This window comes from Lytechinus pictus, chromosome 6, assembly GCF_037042905.1.
Source record: "Lytechinus pictus isolate F3 Inbred chromosome 6, Lp3.0, whole genome shotgun sequence".
Lineage (NCBI taxonomy): Eukaryota > Metazoa > Echinodermata > Echinoidea > Temnopleuroida > Toxopneustidae > Lytechinus > Lytechinus pictus.
The window spans coordinates 1,592,925-1,618,013 of NC_087250.1; the positions used below are offsets into that span (position 1 = coordinate 1,592,925).

Below are 25,089 nucleotides of genomic sequence, written 5' to 3' on the forward strand. Positions count from 1 at the left end.
CGGCTCAAACCTCGGTTGTGTCGCGAGAAAACGCTATTTCCTTCATCGGATGTCTGTTCATTTACAATATAGTGTTCGCTTCACTCATATGCTATGAGCATGTTCGCCAAAGTTTGGGAGTTATTATGATGACTGTGATTATAGGGTTTATGCAATCGGGGAAACTCTGAATTATATCACATCACTTTTTCCTACTGAGAGCCGGGGGGGGGGAGCACTCAGTATATATAATGCAAAGTGGGTATGTGCCGCGGAGGGGACCCCCATTTTTACACTCAAATTTCCGTTCCAAGGCATAGCATTTTTCTCTTATTGAGAAAGGAACAAAGAAAGCCGCTCCAAGGCATAGCATTTTCTTCTTATCAAGAAAAAATGAAGAAAGATACCCGCTCCAAAGCTTTGCATATTTTCCGTTACGCCGTTCCGGTCGCATTGATCTGCTACGACGAGCCGCAATTTTGGTGAAAAGCGGCCGGAGAGCGCTGTGCGACCATTGCCTCAGCGCTGGTGCAGCCGGCGGCCGTGCATGCACGTATGCTCGTTCCATTGGGATGCACACGCTGGCGACCCGTACCAAGGACCCCCGTTTTCACAAACATTTGTAGTTCCGAAGCCCGTTCCGAGGACCCTCCTTTTTACAATAAGCCCGCTCCAAGGCCCCCGTTTTTTTGTCTCGCCCGCGGCACACCCTGCCACTTTTTTGGTAGAGTGCCCCCCGACACTGAGAGGGGGGGGGGGGGGTAGGCAGGTCACTGGGAACGATTTTCTAACAGGGAGTACTGGCTCTATTTGACAAGCAAAAAAGTTTTCCATTACGAAATTCAATATTCAATACAAAATTAAGGTGATTCAAGTTAGGTTTGTACTCTTTAACATCCCTTTGAGATTTCCAGGGGGTGCTGCCAAGTGGAAATACAAATCGCAACACCCCACAGGTAAGGCTTGGGGTGCTTCAGCAATAACACCGTTTCCCAGGGCCATAGGGATGGGGTGGGTCTGTATCAAACCCACCATCAATTTCATCTTTCGTATATACCTTTGTGAAGAAATGGTAATATACCAGCAGCATGGGTGAGTAGCTTTCCTTTGTCGCCTAGCTCGTCTTCAAGTCTGGCGTAGGTGGATTTCATCTCGTTGAGCGAGGAAAGTCGAGTGACTTCAGCAAGTTGTTCAGCTGAGAGGTCATAGCCAAGGTGGGCGGCTACTTTAGCTGCATTGCCGGCAGGATCCTGCGAGATAGTAAATAAACAACAAAGAAAAACAAAGAAAAAAAAGAAAAGAAAGAAAGAAAGAGATATATTGGAAGAAAATGAAAAGAGAAGTAAGCAAATAAATAAATGAGAAAAAATAAGAAAGAACAAAAAATTAGCACATCTGAAAACTTTCATCATCCTTATATGAGTAGTGATAACGTTTCACACCAGGAAAGGGCATGCGCGGATGCAGAGTCAGACTTAGTCTAGTTCTAGACGATTTTAAACGAATCTATTTGCACCACGATATAATACGTTCTATTCCGTGCGTACGCCCAGCCGAGTGTGCGCGCAAAACCGAGAACCTGTACTCCGAGGAAAAATCGTCTAGACCAGTTGCTCTGCGGTGACGTCAGAGGTCAAAGGTCAACGGACGAGTGCTTCATAAATATGCATGAGTTACTTGTCAATCTCGCCGCGCCGAACAACAGTGCAACGTTGTTTACGTTTTGCACGTGTTATCAGCTGTGTGCATGCACTGTACACATGGGATTGATGTAATACTCAGTAGATCTATGTGATATGAATACATGTACACGTATCATACGAAAGTTTGAGATAGTTCATTATTTTTAAGGCTACAAATAGACATTTCATTGTTGGGAAATTACTGTAACATGCATAGGCCTATAGTTATTTCACTCAATGTGCATATCTTGGTTAAATCTGTGGGTATGATGTTACCATCATGATATATGAAAGAAGGTGCTAATGTACCAAATTTCAAACTTCAAAACAATACAGACTAGTTTTTCCACTTTATTCAGATGGAATAATTAATATACATGTTTGAATGATATATTTTATATTCTTCTTCATCTACACATGTAATTACATAGAGGTAATTTGTCTTAGTATGGGTATTGACAATTAAGACTCATAAATGTAAACTCTCATTCTTGTGAATGGATCACATCACGGTACATTTTACTGTGGGCACTTGTAAATATATCATTTTCAATGTCTTCTTCACATATTTCACTGTCAGAGAGTATGACAAAAAGGGTTGAGAAGTACATGTACTTTGTACAGATTAGTACAGAGCTGTGAAAGGGATAAGGAAAACAGAATAAAAATCAGTAATGATTTTTAAAAGTAGATTAATCTCAGGCTCAAAAAAATTTTGTATGCGGATTTTGATGCGTGCAGTGCATCAGATTTTGGAAGAAAATCTTTGCAGTTGTCCTTGGAACTTTTAGTTTATTTATTTACTTTACATGAACATCTAGATAATGCGTACAATTATTTTCGTTGTTCAGCTACATTATAATCTAGCTACATGTAGCCAGGAAATGATATTGCCAATGATGTACATGAAGCCTCTTCGATAAATAAAGGCACCTTTTCTCATTTGAAGTACAGTATTTATGAAATATATTTTTGCAGCCATTATGAAAGAGCATTATGTTCAGATCTACATGTAACTTGCCAGTTAATTAAATTGCTAGTAACTATTCCATTGCAGTGTAAGTTTTACATGTAGTTTGCATAGGCGGATCCAGCTTTTGGCGAAAGGGGGGGGGGGGGCACACTGCCGAGCGGCGCACATATTTTTGCACTTCACCGGCGCCATAAAAGAAAATGTTGAAAAAGGGGTAAAGTCTGACCCTGTCAAATGCTCTTTTCAAAATGTAGGATTTTCAGTCATGCCATTTGCATGACCACACGCAGATAATATTTCCGGGGGGGGGGAAACTCGAACATATTTTTGAAAAAATAAAAAATAAAAACATAGAGTAAACGGACCGAGCTGCTCAATGGGGCGATTATTTTTTTTACAAGTATAATAAAAGTATTTGGTGCACATCTCACATTTGCACATTTTTCATAGTTTTCATGAAATGTTAAGGGAAAAAATGTGTTTTCACAACAACTGATCGGGAATTTGCCCCCCCCCCTTCCCCCTTGCTGCGTACGAACATTCCCTGAAGTCCACTTAAACATATATCATTATAACAGAAAATATACATGAATTTAAACATATAATCTTTCTAAGACATATATAGAGAGAGATTGAAAAACTTATTAAAGAAAGAAATAAACAAATTATGCATGTTATGTGCGATTTCAAAATCTCGTGTACTAACCCTTTTATTGCGATGAGGCAAATACTTGTGTATATTAATTGAGATACAAGGTTTTTTTTTTACTATATATACACAGGGGCGTCGATCCTTTTTTCAGATTGGGGGGGGGGGGCAAAATCATGAATCAACTTTCCAAAGGCGCTCGATCACACAAAACAAACAAACTCACACACACTCATATGTATATATATATATATATATATATATTTCAGCGCGAGCTGAAATTTTTTAGTATACTGACCTGAAAACAGGAAAAAGGTGCCTTTTAAAGACTGTTTGTAGTAACTCATGAGGAGAATACATATCTCACTAAACAGATAATGCGAGTGCCGAGGGCGAGCTGAAATTTCTTTATATTCTGACCAGAAAGCTTGATATCTTATATGCATTTTGGTACCAATGATTAATATGGGTATCTAAAAAAGACAATAGGTGCGAGCGCGAAGCGCGAGCTTAAAATCATAATATTTCGATCGGAAAAACATGAGTTTAATGGACGTTTTTAAAAAAGAACAAGATTATATCCAACAAAAGATTATTGCAAATCGAAGCGGGACTTCTTTTGAGGTTTAGAACTGAGAACGGGACATTCTATCCACCTATGTAATCATGAAAAGTATGGGGTTTTGCTACAGAAATGGTGCGAGCGCGAAGCGCGAGCTGAAAATTTTTATATTGCAATCTGAAAAGCGGACAATTTGAGCACGATTTTAAACAAAGAACGAGTTGTGTAGCTCAATCTTTCTTGCTGATTTCTGTGTAACATTACCATCTTATTTTATTTTTGTACATGCGGAATTATTGGGGGAGGAGGGGGTGGGCAAAACGATATATGATCGACGCCTCTGTATATACAATGATACTACATCATGAATCATTCGGAATACATCACCAATCCAGGTTTATATATTATCATTCAATTTTCATGTACATGATGTATACATCATGTACAGAAGTTAGTATATATTGTGATGCTTTTCACTAAATCTAATGCAATTTGTAATGATGAGTAATTTTATCTAATTAATTTGATGAAACTGGATATGATGGTTATGACCTGAATTCAGAAAGAGATCCTTCAAGACAGAGCTTTGGAAATAGTTCTCCTGTTTTACAGGTATCGTTATCTTTGTTTTTAACTTCTTCCTGAGTGATCAGATGAATAATATTTAACTTAATGGAAGATGAAAATAAATCAAATTTTGTGGCGTAAACATTTAAACGTTAAAACAAAGATATTGACAAACTGTATTAATACATTGAAAATGATATTTAGTGGTTTAAGGTCTAACGAATATACGTCCGGTTGCGTAATTATACACTCCCTGTAATAGCAACGGGTTTTAGCAAAGTTTTGGATTAAAATATCGAATCATCTTCATAAAACACTTTAGTAGCTGTCTTACACTAAAGGCCATACAGGTGGCACACCGTGGAATGTGTAAAGAAGAAAAGTGACTGACCTTTTTTATTAAAGCATTGGAAAATAAGATCAAAATTAAAGGATTTGCTCTACGCTTTTGTATGATTCTGGGATATTTTTCAATAACAAAATTTTAGATTTTATGACATCTGTGTGAAACTCCCCCGCCCCAGTCCACTCTGTAAGGGCATGTGATAAGCTTTGTTATGACCATTCAACAATAAAATGTATAACCAGGTGCCGCTGACCATTCTTGACCGGCGCCGATTTAAATTTAGGTGGCGCCGGTTAAGACAAAGGCAGCGCCGATTTGTCTTGACCGGCGCCGATTTAGAACAAGCAGTGCTGATTATTTTTACCGACGTCCAGACGTCACGTAAGATTCAGGCAGCGGCAAATGATCGACTGGCGCCGATTTAGAACCAGGAGGCGCCGATTATTCTTGTCCGGCGCCGATTTAGATTTAGGTGGAGCTGATTATTCTTGATCGGCGCCGGTTAAGACTCAGGCAGCGCCGATTTATAATCAGATGGCGCTGATTATTCTTGACCAGCCCCGATTTAGAATGGCGCTGATTATCCTTGATCGGCGCCGGTTAAGAACTCAGGCAGCGCCGATTTTTCTTTACCAGCGCCGATTTATAACCAGATGGCGCCGATTATTCTTGCCCGGCGCCGATTTAGATTTAGGTGGAGCTGATTATTCTTGATCGGCGCCGGTTAAGACTCTGGCCGATTGCAGATGGCGCTGATCATTCTTGTCCGGCCCTGATTTAGATTTAGGTGGCGCTGATTATCATTGATTGGCGCCGGTTAAGAACACAGGTAGCGTCGATTTTTCTTGGCGCCGATTTATAACCAAATGGCGGTGATTATTCTTGACCGGCGCCGATTTAGATTTAGGTAGCGCTGATTATTCTTGATTGGTGCCAGTTATATGCTGGCAGCGCACAGCTGATTATTTTTTACCGGCGAAGTTGTTGGGAAAAGGGTAGTTAAAAGAAAAGATAAGGAAGATGATATGACATTATTGTGCTATGCTGGGGGATAGTATTTCCTTTACTGTTGCTAATATTATATCAGTGTATTTTTTTTTTAAGCGGCGCCTTTTCTTTCTTTTACTTTTCTTTTATTTTTTTAGGGGGGGAGCGCGCCCCCTGCGCCATCCCCCTGGATCCGCCACTGGTTTGTGATCTTTTTTATTTAGAAGCTGTAGTATTAAGAAGTAAATATCTTAAAGTCACTATAGCGTATCTAATTTAAGGGGGGGGGGCAGTCTGCCCCCCTGACGAGCCACAACCCATGTAAAGGACGTATCCTGGCCCCCTGACGAGCTTGAAAGGCCTTTTTTGCCCCCCCCCCCCTGACGAGCTTGAAGACCTTTATTGCCCCCCTCCCCCCTGACGAGCTTGAGCTTGAAGACCCTTTTTTTTTGCTTGTCAATTTTTTTTTCAGGTACGAAGTTCTTTATTTCACGGTGATTGAATACTTTTTTTTTGCCCCCCCCCCTGTGGAAAATTCTAGGTACGCCACTGTTTCAATTCAATTCAAATTTATTTATTTCACTTCCATCAAACAAAAACAAATTGTGTACCATATATAAACATAAATATTTGTATCCATTGTAAACAAAATTAATGATACATCTGTTGTGAAAAAAACACTTAGACAATTTGGGCAACACATTGTAGGTTTTAAATATGTATACTATTTTTCAAAAGAAATTAAATTAAGATGGAAATGGAGGGACACACTAAAAAGCAATGCTTGTACAATGTGGGCCCCTCAAGAAATAGATAACACAACAAATAACAAAATAACAAAGTATAAATACAGATAATCAAATGAGAAAAAAATGAATAAATGAGAGGGAAACACTCACAAAATAAATACAAAGTTATCAAAAACAACCCGTCCTCAATATCTACCCTTCCCCACCCCCCCAGAAAAAGAGAAGAAAAAAGGGGAGAATGCCCTGAGAAGATGGATGGGTGCTGATGTACGTAGATAGAACACATGCCGTCGTGGCCTCAAGCAAACTGGATTCAATGATGTGTATAAAAGGAGAAAAAATATATAAAATAACCTGGAAAGAATATGATGCACAAAAAATATGATTGATGCCGTAAACAAATAACCGGTAGGAAGGCGGATAAGCGGACAGGAGATGAGAAAATAGAGGAGAGGATATACACAATAATGAGCACATCTGAGAAGGACTTGTGTCAGATTTTTTTTTTTTTTATAAAAAAAGGATAATAATTATTTTATGTTTTAATTGCAGTTTAAAGTAATAATGATGACTTGACAGAGATGATGAATTAAACTTAATTTGGGAGTATATTATAAGGTTTTAATAGAGATAATTTGAATTTAGTCTTAAAAGAGTTCAAATATTTTGCATTTGTTATATCATTATGAAGTGAGTTCCATAACTTCGGTCCATCATATATAAATGTGTTCTGAGCCCGCAAAGTTCTTAAAAGTGGTAAATGAAATTCACCCAATCGCCTTGTTGGATAGTTGTGAATGGATTGATTTTTTGGAAACATTGAATTAAATACATTTGGGAGGTTGTTGTTGTTATAGTTATACACAAACTGACCGAGATTAAAGTGATTAAAGTGATATACTGTACGTACAAATATGACCGACTTGTTTCGAGTTTTGTTTTACCGCATTCAGGTCATGGTTCTTTATGATTTTTTTTTGTTCCAGAGAGAGTTTACTCAGTCCACTTCAACATATGCAAAATGGAGACAATTACTGTATTCTTGTTCTACTGCAAATTCCAATTATTGTTTGGTCAGCCATATTATGAAAAAACTGTACATTTCAGATCAAACTTGCCAGTTAAAGGACAAGTCCACCCCAACAAAAAGCTGACTTGAATAGATAAAGAAAAATCAAACAAAAGGCTGAAAATTTCATCAAAATCGGATGTAAAATAAGAAAGTTATAACATTTTTAAGTTTCGCTTAATTTTTCAAAACAGTTATATGCACATCTTAGTCAGTATGCAAATGAGGGGACCGATGACATCATTCACTCACTATTTCTTTTGTATTTTATTTTATGAAATATGAAATATTTTGATTTTCTCGTCATTGTCTGTGAAACAAAGTTGTCTGTGAAACAAAGTTTCATTCCTCCCTGAACACATGTAATTCCATTATTCTCACATTTTGTGGTTCGAGCAAAGGGGTACTAATTGTCGAATTCGTAAAAATTGAAATATTGTATTATTCAAACAATAAAAAACACAAGAAATAGTGAGTGAGTGACATCATCGACTCTCTCATTTGCAAATCACTGAGTTGAGTATAGAACTATTTTGTGAAAAATAAGCAAAACTTTAAAATGTCATAACTTTCCTATTTTACGTCCGATTTTGATGAAATTTTCAGCATTATTCATGTTTGATTTTTCTCTATTTATTAAAATCAATTTTTTCTTTGCCATATTACTGTCATGTGAACAAAGGAAGCAACTCTGTGGAACAAGTTTATGAGGAAATGAGTAAAATTGTCATTGTCATTTTACATGTGGAAATATAGAATTTCTTGCTTTTTAAGTGACTTATGTGACTTCAATTAAACTGGCATCATGAAGAGCTTACATAATTAACCCAAATCAAGGGGGATGGTCAATTTTGAAGGATAAAAAGTTGCTACCCTCCCAGTAGGAACACTCAAGAAGACATCGTGGCCTCGGAGGAAACTTTTTAATTCGAGAGAACTTTGTTCTGTTGGATCTTCAAAGTCGTTGTTCCCAACTGTTTGGACATAGGCCTATGCAGGATGGAATCTCTGATAGAATGACGTTCATTTCCGTCGCCATCACACCATATAAAAAAAACGAAGATAAGTGATCAAGACCTGTATGCACTATAGCTGATTTAATTGGTAAACAAGCAAGAAACTGAATTTGGAAACCGCGCGCAGTATACAATACACAATACAACCGGGGAGTCTCCCTGATACAACAGCACGATACAGTAGGCCTACACAAATCTATGGCTTATGTTGTGCTGCTTTGTGCGATCCGATTGATTCTGTAATCCATATACGATAGTCTACGCTTATAAACCCTATTGTAGGTATCAGGGGAAACATACACGATACGATTCATTTTTTATGGTTTTGTGTGTTTAATTTGATTTCTTTTATCAATTATTTATAACAAAAAGTCCTTTCTTAGGTAATTGATATTCATTTTATTGGTAGATCACACCATATTTCTCAACCGAGTAATCTTCCCTGCTGTTAACAAAGACTAGCGGCTGAACAGGAGGCGTGTCCACTTTTAACGACTTTCCCTCAAAAATCTGAGGGAGTGACGTCACCGCAGAGCAACTGGTCTAGACGATTTTTCCTCGGAGTACAGGTTCTCGGTTTTGCGCGCACACTCGGCTGGGCGTACGCACGGAATAGAACGTATGTATCGCGGTGCAAATAGATTCGTTTAAAATCGTCTAGAACTAGACTAAGTCAGACTCTGACGAGGCGCTTATTTGTCTAAAAAGGTTAATAAATAATACCCCCTCCCTAAAAACGGTCATGATTGGAAAAAGGTGAACATCCCCTAGTGAAAGGGGTACGCGGGTGGGGATGGCGTCACCCTCAAATATAACTCTAACTTTGTCATTCAATGGTAACTACCATGGTAACGCTGAACAAAAGCCAATCAAATCAAGGATCGGTTAATGCACATTACCATTACACTTCAGAGTTACCATAATGGTAACTTATGCAACGGGACCCATGTGACACTCTCTGTTATAAAATGAGTAACATTTAACAGTAAAGTGAGTCAAATATTCAGTTTGTCTCTTTGTGTCCCATGACACATTTTTATACGACATGACACAAATTATTCATGATGTACATATAGGTGCGTCAAAGTCTGTTATGTGTGTTGTATTTCACATAAGTGTCATAGGGCACACAATGGCTGTTTATTACGCCATTCGACTCACTTTTGTGTATCATTTGACTAACTTGAATGTGTCAGTTGACTCACACTTATTTAACATGGAGTCAACTGGGTAACAAGTTAACGAGTCATTTGACTTTTTTATAGCTTCTTAGGCACCGCTCTGCAAAAATGCAGTTTAATTACTTGCTCGCGAGTGAGGGTAGCGACCGAGTAAGGGCGAATTTTTAATTTTGATAGTGAATGACTTTTAAGGCTCGTATTCTGTTTACTTCAAACATGAAGTTTGTAACATAACAGGGTCAATTTATCAGCTAATTTGAAACTCGAATCATTCTTAACTGTCTCGAAATGAACTGAAATTCAACACTAAGAAAAATACAACATGAAGAAAGAACACAAGTAAAAAATAAAAATACAATTTAAACAATTAGCAGGGTCAGACCACGGCTTAAATTTTGACTTGATTTTCGAGAGTACGGACTGATGGGGTTTGCTTCTTTTTTGGTCCTGGGTGCTTATTTTAATTTCACTGGACCCTTAATCTTTTGTTACTTATTTGTATTAATAAATAAATAAATAACATAAATAAATGAATAAATAAATAAATAAATAAATAAATAAATAAATAAATACATAAATAAATAAATAAATAAGCAAATGAATGAATGAATGAAAAAGTAAATAAATAAATAAATAAATAAATACATAAATAAATAAATAAATAAATAAATAAATAAATAAATAAATAAACAAACAAATAAATAAATAAATAAATAAATAAATAAATAAATAAATAAATCTATTAATTTATTCACGTTTTCATAAAAAAAACATACAGGCTAGTCCCTTTCATGCCGAGATGTTAGGGACAATGTGAGGGAATAAAAAAGAGCAATAAGAGTTAATTACAAAATATCCCTCACAAGTTCTTAAAAGTAATATTTTGCCTTAAATATATGCCCACTCATGCATGGATTGGCAGATCAGATACTTTCCACAAACTACTTTGTCAGTGAATATATAGCAACATTACTGCCAATACATCTTTCCCATAATCGTTTTGTTAAAACATTCTTTTTGAAAGTTACTTTTTATGAAAAGTCATACCATTTTCATATCCTCAAAATCGACGTAGAGGATGTTACTATCATTGCGACGCTTCCAAAAGCCATACTGATGATCCCACACTGAGCCGTAAGGCACTGCAAAAATAAATGACACACGAAACAACATATTTTGTTGGAAAGCAGCTTATTATGTTAATCTTGACAAAAATAATACCAATTTCGGAAGACAATCAATATCATTTTCTGGTCCTACTTTATGGAATCATATGCCAAGTAATATTAGATACACCCACAGTCGTAAGATATTTAGCAAATCGTTAAAATTAATGGAAGATTATAATTAATTTGGTATGGTAAAATACTGCCTGAAAACAAATAATTCTATATAAAGATTTTGTGAATAATTAAGATATTTTTTTCTTGTAAATAGTGTTAATATGTTCACTGAAAATGATCGAAGTTTTCTGTAACAGTAATAAGTAGAATTAGTATTGAATTTGATGTACAATCTTGAGATTTAGTTAAATTTATTGTTTAAACTATGATAATGACATTATTTGGGGCTAACCTTGATTAGCATCTTGCTATTATGTTTGCTCCAATTACCAAAAGTTTTGTTTATATGTGATGTACTATTCCTTATAATTGTACCTGACAGTGATATTTACTAATAAATTCAATTCAATTAAATTTAATTTCACTCACACATCACAATAACAATATATGCATTTAATGGTCAAGCAGTGTTTACTTTTGTGAAATGTTATTTCGCCATTCACATTTACATACCAGGTATATATACAGTCAGAGGCCTATGGCAGCTATTTTGAATGCGAAAAAACAGCATTTTGCACTTTTAAAATCACCAGATCAAGATCTATAAGCTACTCATATAGATATTGTATTTATATTGCTTTTAGTTCAGCTAATTTGGCGGTATTCTGATAATTAAACACAAGTTAAACCATAGTCGAGACTAGAAATTTCAACCAAACTTCATTGGAATGCTGAGTAAAAAACATTTCTATTCTTGGCAATTATAATGTAACAATTCGATTGGTTAAAGTTCATAATATTTTTGGCATTTTTCCATTCTTCCGAATCCATGACTCAATTCATTTTGGGACAACTTTTGAGGAAGGATAAGAAAGTAGTTCGAGCCTCCCTGTCGGAATAAAAGCAATTTCAAATCCAAATCGTAATGACGTTATCATCTGCTGCGAATTGAAGCCGATTTGGACTTCACTCCGACCACAGCGCTTGCCGCAAATCATAACATTATGCCGAACTTTACATGAAATATCACTTCTAGAATTTTCACATTTAATGCAAAATGCGATTTATAAAAAAAATCGCGTCGCATCGGATCGCATAAGTGTGCGCTGGGCTTAAAGCCCCCTCACACCTGACTGAATGTAAGCGGACGAAGGGTGACGAATGGGAAAATGCACGAAAGCACGCAAATTCAACGAATTAAAAAAAAAATCCGTCAAATCATGATGCGATCAGTAACTATTGTCAAATTTTATCAATGAACGGTAAGCGAAGGATAAATATGACATGCGAAGGATATCGATTTTTCGGTTCCCCTCTTTAAGTAAATAATTGCAGCCGAAGGCGAACGAAGGGTTGATATAACCCAATAAGACGAACGAACAGTGAACAATGGTGTGATAATGGCGTGCGATTAGAAACGAAGACGAGGGGATAGATCGGGCGTTCTTGTACGTTTTTGTCATCGTGTTGCTTCGTTTGGGTTCTTTCGAGATCGGTCCAATTTGGCAAAAGCACGATGAGGGACTATGCGGGACAATGACACACGAACGATAAACGAACGATTACCGCAGACTAAATAAGAGATGCGAATTCAAACAGATGTTCAATTCGTCGATAAATTTTAAACATGTTCAAAATTTCCTCGCGAATTTCAATAATAGCAACTGTTGCTGCTAGAGTTGCTGCTACCCTGTTTGGCGTTCATTGATTAAAGGGATGTAGCCTCGTCGATCTGGCGCTGCACAGTGGCTGCCGGGCCCACGATCAATTGGGCAAAGCAAATTTTCGGAGTATATCATTTAATGTCTATTTCGAACAATAAATTATAGATTTTTTTTTTCATTTTGTTACTTCAGAATGTTTACGAACCCAAACACGAAGGGTAAATATGATTTACTATCAGTTACCATTGAAAACGATTAGAAAAAAACCTTTCGCCTGGCATCGCAAGGCATATTTCAGGCAATTCGGTTCGGTTAGGTGAGAGGGGCCTGTAAAGGCGTCAGATACTTTGTCAAATGGCAGTCAAGGAGAACTTTGTTTCAAAAATGTGAACTTACTCTTTTCCAATGTGAATAAATTGAAAATCTCATTCCAAGTATATTGCTGAGGATCAGGTTTGAGGTAATTAAACAAGGACGCCAGGCAGTCTCTCGGGCTGCGTGCTACGTATACAATCTAAAGAAAGATTGGAGAGGGGGGGGGGGGTAGAGATGTGTATGGATGTGAAAGTTGAGAGAGAGAGAGGGAGAGAGGGGGAGAATATGAAGAGAGAGAGGATGTATGGATGAATGACATAATTCACATTTCAAAACGTGTGAAAAACGTTTTTTTTTTCTTAAATGATGAACTTATGAAAATAACATGGGTTAGCTCACTGGATATTTTGAAGGAGGAAAAAAACTACATTTTTGTGGAGTTCATTATCTTTAAACTGCATGATTTTTTAATATATTCTTGGAGGAAAATTGTCTACATTTTTTAATGAAAGGTTTAAAGTGTAATTAATCGACTTAAGAGAGATAAAGAGATGATTTATCACGTCAAGTCGACATAATCACGGTTTTATGTCAAAATGGCGAGATACGTAATCTCGTCATGTCGACATACACGAAGCTATACGTCAGAATGGCAAGATACGTTTTCTCGCCAAGTTGTATGTCATCATGGGTAGATACGTTATCTGGCCAATGTGACATATAAAAATCCTTGGGTGCGCACATCAAAAACTGTTGTGTTAACCGGTGTACATAGAGGACCACACCAGTTATTTTACACCAGTGTTAAATTGGTGGTGTTAGTTTTACACTTTACACCTATAGGTGTTATTACAACACACATGGTTGCTACATTTACACTCTTTGGTGTTATGTTCAATCTCTAGGGTGTTATTTTCACACCTTAGGGTGTGGTCCTCTATTAACACTAATTGGTGTCAGTTTTAACACCACAGTTTTTACAGTGTGGATGTTATTAGAGAGTTTTCGCACTTCCTACGGATCGGCTCTCTGCAACGCATCAATTCCATTGAAAATGCAAGTCAAAACACAATGGACAGCTAAGAAGCTTTTTCGAAAGTTGTTGGACCGAGAGCGAAATTATTTTCTCACCGCAGTTCCGGACCTCAATATGAATATTGAAGAGTACGCATGCAGGTGGATCTTAAAAAAAATTGTGGTCGTTTGCATTTTCATGAATGAATCCGCAATCTCGAATTGTCGGTACCCTTAGGCTTAGATCTATATCTAGATCAATTTCAAAACACTCATTAATAATAATAACATAGCTAGGCTAGGCTAGGCTAGGCTAGTTAGGGCATTAAATTGATTTCAAATATGGGGGCCGTTTCATAAAGCTATTAGGAAGTTAAGAGCGACTTTAAGAACGACTGGTGATCCTTTGATCCTTCTAAACAGACTCTGTTTAGAGAACCAGTAACACAATTCCCGATTTCGAGCACGGCACTAGCGTACCTACGGGTGGGGGGGGGGGGGCAGTCTGCCCCCCTGACGAGCCACCACCCATGCAAAGGACGTATCCCTGCCCCCCTGACGAGCTTGAAAGACCTTTTTTTGCCTCCCCTGACGAGCATGAATACCTTTATTGCCCCCCTGACGAGCTTGAATACCTTTTTTTGTCAATTTTTTTCTGGTACGAAATCCATTATTTGTGATTGAATTTTTTTTTTGCTTGTCAATTTTTTTCTAGTACGAAATCCTTTATTTGTGATTGATAAGCTTTTTTTTTTTTGCTGGACGGTACGCCACTGGAGCACGGGAAATCAAAAAATCAATAATTTGTAAAGAACTGCTATAATTACATTTTGTTGATGAAAGAATAATCGATCAATTACATTTTGGTTGATCAAGAGAGTTTACTCGGTGACTGCAATAGATATGCATAGCTGTGCGTTTAAATAAACAGTTTACATGCATGTTCTGCGCACTAACGTTAATTTGTGCCTGACGGCTGACGTTGTACGTGAGTGTTGATCCGTAGATCAGAGTCAATCAAGATCTAGATCTAGAGACTAGACTAGATCTAAAGTTAATTTATTCAGATCTAGGACTAGTTCTATATATTGACTAGACCTATTATACCAAGGCTACCAAGCTCATTGGTCTAACGTAAGTAAACGTAAAGTTCTGAATTAACCAGTTCGAAGTTAACGATTAGTCGGCCGCAGACATTATACAGGTCCAGATATGAGATAATGTTTATGCCCTAGCCATAGGCTAGCTAAACATCTTGTCTTGTCATTAATGTCCATTTGATAAGAGTTTAAGAATTGGATGTAGATATAAGCCTATATATAAGGCCTATATAAGAGTGTCGGGAATTTGAGGGTGCTGATTCATTCGTGCCAACGCGAACGACGTCCACGCGCATGCGTACTCTTATTCCGAAGTCCCAAGTCAAGAGTATTCATATTGGGGTCCGGAATTGAGGTGGGAAAATAATTTCGCGGCCTGGGATAGCAGATCATCCGAAGATTTGCACAGGACGAATAATTGCAAATATGTCGTTTTCGAGAGTCAAGAGACTGCATGGCTGCCCCGGTCCACGTACAAACATTCGACAAAAGCCTTTCAGCTTTCCATTGTGATTTAACTTGCATTTTGAAAGGAATTGGTGCGTTGGAGAGAGCGGCTCTGTTGTAAATATGAAACCTCTATAATCAGTAGTCATTCATTTCAAACTGAAAGTGGTGCATGCACGCTGCGGATGTAAAATTAAATCTCACCATTTACGTTTTATAATGTCGCCATGGCGCAATAACGTACCTCACCATGTTGACATACAACTTTTTATAAGTTGGCTTGGCGAGATAACGTAGCTCGCCATATTGACATTCAACTTTTTATAAGTTGACTTATTGAGATAACGTACCTCGCAATGTTGACATTCAACTTTTTGGTATGTCGACTTAGCGACACAACGTGTAAGTCGGCTTGGCGAGTTCGCAATGTTGACGTACAATATTTTTGAATGCGGACTTGGCGTGTCTCGCCATGTTGACATACAACTTTTCGAATGTCGACTTTGCGAGATAATGTAAATCGTTTAAATTTTGTTGGTTTTTCAGTTTTATCTTATGGATTAAATATATCCCTTTGTAGACTAACCTTTGGTTTTTTCTTCCATACTTGTTCTGGCAGGAACTGAATCGGGAGATGCGTTATATACATTCTTGGGGAAGGAATTGTAGCAATGTATTCATAGGATTTGCTCATATTATGAATCCAAGCGGGAAGCTCCAGCAACTGAGATGATCGATCGAAGCGATCTTGGCTTGAGAGAGGGATGCCTGAATTAAGTATAAGCAACAAAATTTCAGCCATCCAGTGTGTACCTAAACAAAGATTTAGGAAACGATAAAAGTTTTTTAAGTATCCTGTTTTGATTTTTATACCCATCTGAACCTTAGACCAATGTCAACCTGTACCTTGGTAAAGATTTAGGTGTGACCACACCGAAAGGCATTTGACCTTGAGAAAGGGTAGATGATTCCCTAGACAGGTATTTTCCATGATCTGAAAAAGCACCCCTTCACAAGTATTGGCGTGTGAAAAAAAACGGTACCCTTTACAATTTTCCCTGAATTGACCCCCTAAACAAGTACAACGATATCTTCATTGTTATGTCATGGGCGTGATCACGGACGTCGGCTTTACCTTTCCTTTTAGTACCATCCCACACACTTCGCTCAAATCGGACCCTAAACAAGTAATGTTGGGGAAAAAGTACATCCTTTATATAATCAAAGTATTTTAGTATATTTATACCCAGGCAAATTGGACAGTAAACACGTAGTTTTCCTAGACACCCTTATTACGTTACGTACATAACGTACCCTATCAGGAAAAAAGAGATCCTTTTTACGTGTTTTTGGTCACACACGGTATACACTCCAGGGGCGGATCTAGCCTTCGCCGATAGGGGGGGGGGGGCGCGGATTTTTTCAGCCATATTTCCCCCGATATATTCGGCCCCTCGAAAATGATTGTTGGTTTCTTTGAAGGGGTATCCCTAATTGTCGCTTCTTAGTTTTATTTTTATGTATAGACATAAATATATGATATCATAATCCTTAATTACATAGTGCGAGCACAAAGCGCGAGCTAATTGTTTTTGGAAAACCTTATGCATTTTTTCCTTAAAAAAGACTGGGCAATGATTGTTATCCTGAAAAAGATGTTTATGCAAATGAATAATTACTTAGAACGTGAAGCGCGAGCAGAAATGATCTGATGGAAAGAGTACTGTTAAAGACTACTTGCAGTAAGCCATGGAGATGTAGAATATTTTTAAAAATTAGATAATGCGAGCGCGAAGCGCGAGCTGAAAGATTTACCTAAGGAATGGAAATTCTAAGCACTTTTTGTAACTTAAACAGAATAGGTATATAACTAAACAATTGATGCGAGCGCGAAGCGCGATCGGAAACTTCGAGATGTAGACCTACTAAACGAGACACTCTATTCAAGTTTTGTAAATCATGAAAATGATGAGTAAGTGGGGATCTTCCTTACATTAATAATGCGAGCGCAGAGCGAGAGCAGAAATTTTTTATATACGTTTTGAACTGATCAAGAAGGCATACCTGCTTGAACAAGAAGACGTTACATATCTAAACAATCAAATAATGCGAGCGCGATGATTTGGTTCATGCTCTAAAACATTGTAGTATTACCATGTACGCAGATGACACCACATTATATGCTCACAGTACGTCTGCACAGGATATTCAACATAAGCTTCAAGATGATATGAATTCCTTAAAAGAATGGTTAAACGTAAATAAATTAAAACTTAACACTGATAAAACAAAGTTCATGTTAACAGGGACACCGCAAAAGCTATCTAATTTTTCTATGGAAAATGTAATTAACAAATTTAATGGAGATGTAATATTATACATATAGTGCATGCTGTTGAGTTCAATATACCATAATTATAATCGCGTGCGTTTATATTTCAACGAGGTCGTAGGCCGAGTTGAAATATAAACACACAAGAGAAATTGGAAATTTATGGATACGAATGATATTGTAAATTGAACGATAATAAGATTGTACTATGCGTTATATATCGATCGATTGATGGATCACCTTATGAGGTTTTGTACACTGACAAGCTAACGTGCAGAAATTGCCGGTATATGCCACGATCGTGGCCATATACCGGATTACGTCATTGCAATTGACCAATCAGAAGCCTTCTCTCATACCACCCATCTTATATAGAACGATGTACAACGTCTTGGAGTCATCATTGATCAACACCTATCTTGGTCATACCAAGTTGATAATGTATGTAAAAATGTGTATGCCAGCCTAGGTATGTTACGAAGGGTTAGGCCTTATGTTGACCAAAATACTCCCAAGACTCTATACCTATGTCTAGTCCAATCACACCTTATTTGCTGTGAAATCTGGGGGTTGCGTTTCAACATGCACACAGATCGTATAATAAAACTTCAAAAAAGAGCGGCTAGATTAATCCTAAAATGTAATTTGTATACCCCCTCAAAAGAAATGTTTCGTGAACTCCAATGGCTCCCTTCAACGATCGCGTTACCTATTTTAAGTGTATTTTTATGTATAGATGTATCAATGGTCTGTCATCGGAATTATATCGTAATGTGTTTACTTTTGCCAGTGATTCTCATTGTTTTAATACTAGATATGCAGCAAAAGATAATTTGATCACCCCAAAACTCATACTGAAAATTTTAAACACGCTTTATTTTACTCAGCGATTTTACTTTGGAACAACTTGCCATTTAATTTGAAACAGTCAAAATCTTTATCAATTTTTAAACAGAAACTTAAAGTGCATCTTTTTAAATTCTAAGTTTTATTATTGACTCTTGAATTTGAAATCAACTTTGTATGTCTATCTACTTTATTTTATTCATATGTACTGCTTTGTGTGTATTTTTTGTCAATTAGTATAATGCTTTTAACGATGTCGTATGTTTGCTACTCTGTTTTCTGTTATAGTCAAGTTATTTAGAATATTTCTATGTATATTTCATATGTATTTTTAATGTTTTTATACTTGTTTTTATCATGTATGCCAGGGCCCCACGGGAGACCAGTTTATTGCTGAGTGGGCTACCCTGGTTAAATATATTGAAATAAATAGATAAATAAATAGATAAATAAATAAGCAACTGATGCGAGCGCGAAGCTCAAGCTGAAAAAATCGAGATTTTAGACCTGAAAACGGGACACTATATTCATGTTTTGTAAATCATGAAAAGAATGAGTAAACATGGCAAAAGGGGATCTTCCTACATTAATAACGCGCCCACAAAATGCGATCAGAAAATGTTTGATGTTGTGATTTGACACTGGATAATGATTTGAATAGAGAAGAGGTTGAGTATCTGAATAAACATGCGCGCGTGTTTCATATTTAGACCTAGAATCTAGGCACTCTAAATACATCTTTTGTCATGAAAATCAAAGCGAGCGCGAAGCGCGAGCTTAAACTATTTGATATTCCGATCTGAAAAAAAAGTCGATTTCAGCTCTATATTTCAAGCACTTTGTAGGAATATTGTGAGGTGGATATGGATCACACATTACTATTATAACTTTGAATTTTAACATAGGGCAGGGACATCCTCAGGACATGCATATGAAAATGACGACTATCTTCCTATTCCTCTTTCTTAGCGCGAGATGAAACAAGGGACAATTTGATTAATATCTTATTCATTAATGCCTAATGAGGGTGCAAAATCTTATGATATTATGGCCTGAAAATTGGAAATTTCAAGCACTTATGTAATTATGAATAGGATGCATTAGTGAATATATTTTAACCATTGAAGCGAGCGCAAATCGCCAGCCAAATTTTTTGATAAACTGTCATGAAAAGGGGATTTTAAGAAGTTTGTTGTATAATCAATATTGAGACAAACATAACTCGCCAATCAAAATGCGAGCATGCAGCGGTAGCTGATACGTTTTGACAATCAGACCTGAATAGGGATATTTTGAAAACTTTATGGAATACACAAAAATAATAGGTACCTAAAAAAATCAAATTTTTACGAGCGCGCAGCGCGAGCAGAAAATGTTAATACTCAGATCATAAAACTAACACTTTTACAAAGCACTTAAAAAAAAAAATTGTAAATCACACAAAATAATGAAAGTTCGATTTCCGAGGTGAAATATGTTTTGTATATTGACTTCTAAACTTGACTTTTAAACTTCATATTGAACAAGATATTAAAATCACCTAACAGGCAATGCGAGCGCGAAGCGCGAGCGAAAATTTTACATAGTGACCTGAAAGATTCTTTTTATTTTCCAAGTCTTCCCAAAATCTTATTCTATTTATTCGTCTTCCTCTTCTTTTTTCTTCTCTCTATTCCCTCCTTTTCCACCTTTTTATTTCTTTCCTTCCCTTCCCCCCTTTTTTTTGCTCCGCCAATAGGGGGGGGGGGCGGGACCCTCGGCCCCCTGGTTCCACCTATGCACTCGTCAATGACAGTGCCCCCCCCCACCGGGCCTGAATGGGAGACGGAATGGAGAGATTTGTCGAGGATGTTGAAAATCCGAGCATCTGCTATCCACTCTCCCCGGGCCCTCCATTCACTCTCTGTCACCATGGACACTCCTGAATAAACTTTCACGATATCAATTAAAGTTTCATCCATGGAAATTGATAATTTCCAAAGTATTTTTCTTCAAGTTTGGGTTTGGGAAGGCAACAAAGAACTGAGAAACTGAATTTTCCAAGCTACAAGTGCACCACGCCACCAATTGGATTCATTTTGGCAAAGCATTGATCTACACTATAGGATATTATAAGTGATACTGCGATACTTTATTGACCTTAGCTGTATAAGTTTAAATCAGATTAATACATTACCGCATTTAATGTATGACGTCAATATAACGTCATCTTCTCTGACATCCATGTTTCTAATTCCGACCAGAGTATCTGGTGTGGTGTAGGCTGGAAAGAGAATCCCTTGGTACTCGAATGTATTCATGAGTCCGGCAGCCATGCTTTTTAGAGCACTGCTTGTCATAGAATCCTGACTATCCGCCATACTGCTATTAACCTGTATGCTTCGCTATTATCTTCGGACTGCGATCTCGATCTTTCTTGAAGTTGGTCAGTTTAAGAGCCTGTATGTTTTGGGAGAATAGATTGAGAGAGGGGGGGGGGAGAGAGAGAGAGAGGGAGGGGGAGAGAGAGGGGGGGGGGTGAAAATAACATTCTCGTGTAGACATCAGCCAAAAATTGTGATATTGTATCGCAAAATGCAAGTATTTAACAACCATGTGTGCAAAGAATAATGGTCTGGAGAAAAAAAATGGAAAGTAATTTATATTCAATTTCAACAATAGCGGACCTAGTATGAAGTACTGGGATACATTGCTTGTTGTATTTCCTACACTGGATGAACCATTGTGGGTTTGTCTTTATTTCCTCTCACATTCAAAGTCCTTTTCCTGATTCTTTATTTATGTAACTACATGTTCATCTTTAGTCACAAGTGTCAAAGGAGGGAACTAAGGTCAGAAATATGAAGACTTTGGTAAAGTAACATTGTCCATTAGACGGAATACCACATCATCTTAAAGGATAAGTCCACCCCTACAAAAAATTCATTTGAATAAAACGAGGAAAATCCAACATGCATAACACTGGAAATTTTATCAAAATCAGATAGTTTTGGTTAAATTCACAAAAATAGTAATATGGACAACCTGTTCAGTATTTATTTACTTTTATTTTTTTTATTAAAATATATTTATACAGGATAACAGGCTTGGTCCTGTTAACATAAAATAACAATATATACATAATAGATAAAAGAGTAACTTGGGTAATGTACAGTAATGAGTGAATTCAATAACATTTAAAATCAGAATTATCATTAATACAAAATTGTTTAGAGATAAAATAGACTACCAGTCACAATTCCCAGACTCAGCACTACCTGCCTCAGCCAGAGAACAATAGAATCAGTGGACCAAATCCATTGCTCTCCGGCCGAAACAGGCAATAGTGATTCAAAGAATGGTGACTGGTACTGTATTCATTTTTTTTAATTGACGAAATGTGAAGACTATCCTGTAGACAAAACAATAGCTGTGAAATATAAATTAAGATGTATGATATCATTGACATAGTAAATACAAAATTCCACAAGATTTATGAAGGAAATTAAGGATATAATTATCTTTGAGCATATCATACTAGATTTAAGTATAAGATTTTACAAAATAAATATCGCCAAGTTAAGTAATGGAAGCTTATTTACTAAGAGTACGAATTATATTACATAAAAATTATTCGTTCCAACATATTTGATATCCCAAATCATTAACACAATTCAAAACGAGAAAAATAAAGTAAAATGGAACAAAAAGCATATAATATTAATTATTGAAATAAAACTTCTTATAAATCAATTTAAATGTTTCGAAAGTTTGTGCATTTTGAATATTATTGGGTATGTCGTTCCATCGTTTGGCATCGGAAAATCTGAAAGGTGAACAGCGGGTGCAACTACGTTAAGGCTATCATTATTTCTTGTATGGTAATTATGTCGGTCACATACCATTTCAATGTCATTACAAAGTTGGGGAGGGGCTAATCCATGTATACATTTAAACATTTGTGTGGCAAGAAAGAATTCTTTTCGTTCATCCATATCAGTCCAGGTTAGGTTTTTTACAAGTGTTTTAAGAGAAATATTTTGATCAAAGTTTCCAGTTAGAAACGTGCAGCTCTTTTTTGTAATCTATACATTTTGCTTTTGTTTTTATCAGTAGTATTTCCCCAAATAGGTAGTCCATAATCGATGCAAGGTTGTATTGTAAATTTATAAAGGGTGTTTAATAATGAAAGACTTAAAAATGTTCTTAATTTTCCAAGGGAACGGATCTTGAATCCAATGGATTTGCATAAGTTATTGACGTGAATGTCCCATTTAAGATTTTCATGTATTAAAACCCCTAAATAACGAATTGACTTAACTTGCTCAATTTCAATCCCATCAATAAATATTTTCATTACATCATGGGAGCGTGTTTTTTAAAACATACATTTTATTTTGTCGACATTTATCTTTAAATGGTTAAGTTTATACCAGTCATTAAGAGAATCCATATTTGATTGCAATTTTGAAGTTATTGTCTCAACATCTTTACCAGTCTCAAATATAATAACATCATCAGCATGAATTGCTATAACACCAGACTTAATTGATTGTGATATATCATTTATAAACAGCAAGAAAAGCGTGGGAGCAAGAACTCCCCCTTGATGTACCCCTACAAAAAGTTCTTTCTTGGCAGAAAGCTTTCCTTGTGAAAAAACAAACTGATTTCTATTTTTAAGGTAACATGTGAACCACTTAAGCATATTTCCTACTTTACCATATTGTTGCATCTTAAATAGTAGAATCTCATGGTCTACACAATCGAAACATTTCGATATATCTAAAAGACATGCTCCTATTTTTTCTTTTTCATTAAATGCATCAAGGAATTCATCAATGACTCTGTGGAGACACGTAGTCGTTGAGTGGTGTGGTAGGAACGCACGCTGTTCAGTATTGATGAGATTGTGTTTAAGGAGATATCGGAGCAATTGCTCTTGAATTTCCTTTTCTATTATTTTAGAGATATGACTAAGTACAGATATTGGGCGAAAATTTGCTTCTTCATTCCTTGGGCCTTTCCCTTTATAGATTGGAGTTGTTCTTGCCAATTTCCAATCTTCTGGTACATCACCACATTTTATACTTAGATAAAAAATTTGGGTTAAGGATTTATGAATATATGGTGCTGCTATTTGAAGTAATCTTGAATCAAATCCTAGTACATCAATATTACTTGTTTTATCTAAATGAAGTAAATGTTAAAGGATTTTCTCCTCTTTTAAATATTCTATTTCAAATTTGTAAATACAGGAGGGATTTTTCCAATTTACACATACAATTTGAGGAAAAGATTGGGATATACTTTTACCAACAGTACGTAAACAAGGGGACTGATGACATCACTCACTCAGTATTTCTTTTATATTTTATTATATGAAAACTTCTAATTTTCTCCTCATTCTCCTGTGAAACAATTCACCCTTCCTGAATATGTGGAATTAAATTGTTTTATCTTTGTATGGTTCATATTAGGTTGGTCCCAACTGCCAAATAAGTATAAAAAAATAATATTGTATAATTCAAACAACAAAAACAGAAGAAATAGCGAGAGAGGGACATCATCGACTCTCTCATTAATTGCATGTCACCAAGTTGTGCATTTAACTGTTTTGTGAAAAAATATTGCAAAACTTTAAAATGTCATAACTTTCTTATTTTACATCTGATTTTGATGAAACTTTCAGTGTTATTCTTGTTTGATTTTCTCTTTTGATTCAATCAATATTACTTTGGGGTGGTCTAGACCTCTAATGAAATTAGGAGGAGACGAAAAAAAAATCCACCAAGTGCAATGAGCAATTGTATTTCATGTTATTCAAGAAAGGTGGAATTTGATTATCAACGAGAAGGGAAAAATGTGATAGATGGGAGAAGAGAATTTTTTTTTTTTAAAGGTTAACCAGATGATCAAGAAATGTCTTTTAGCAGGTTTAGATTACATGAGAAGAAGCAGCTGACGTTCCGAATGACTGAAAAGGTGTGTGCAGGGACCGGCAAGGACATATTGAATGACACTGGGGACGACAGAGCATTGACCTTGGAGAGGAAGAGGAACTGGCGTAGGGACTCACTAGCAAATATCGTCTTCAGTGACGTTATCAAGCCATTACAAAGAAAGTACAAACCTGAGGGGCGTTTCATGAAAGGACTTGTCGGACGTTTTATCCGACAAGTCCCATTTTATCCGACAGTTACTATAGTAACAGCGCCTCTGAGCCAATCAGAATCAAGGAAAGATGTCAGATCTGACAACTTGTCAGACAAAAATGTTGATGAAAAGGTCCCCTGGTCTCAACTTTCATTTTAAGATATACATGTATACATGTATATTGCATTGATAG

The 25,089-nt window shown here is 36.5% G+C and overlaps 1 protein-coding gene across 1 annotated transcript; it reads right to left on the bottom strand.

The window, feature by feature from the left end:
- Positions 1 to 1,019: 1,019 nt before the first annotated feature.
- On the bottom strand, positions 1,020 to 21,121 carry LOC135154467 (sulfotransferase 1B1-like). The gene is made up of 5 exons (XM_064100615.1): positions 20,938 to 21,121; positions 16,170 to 16,396; positions 13,104 to 13,221; positions 10,808 to 10,902; positions 1,020 to 1,229 (listed from the first exon to the last, which is right to left on the bottom strand). Exons 1-5 carry the CDS (start codon positions 21,119 to 21,121, stop codon positions 1,020 to 1,022), a joined length of 834 nt encoding a protein of 277 aa, XP_063956685.1.
- Positions 21,122 to 25,089: the final 3,968 nt, after the last annotated feature.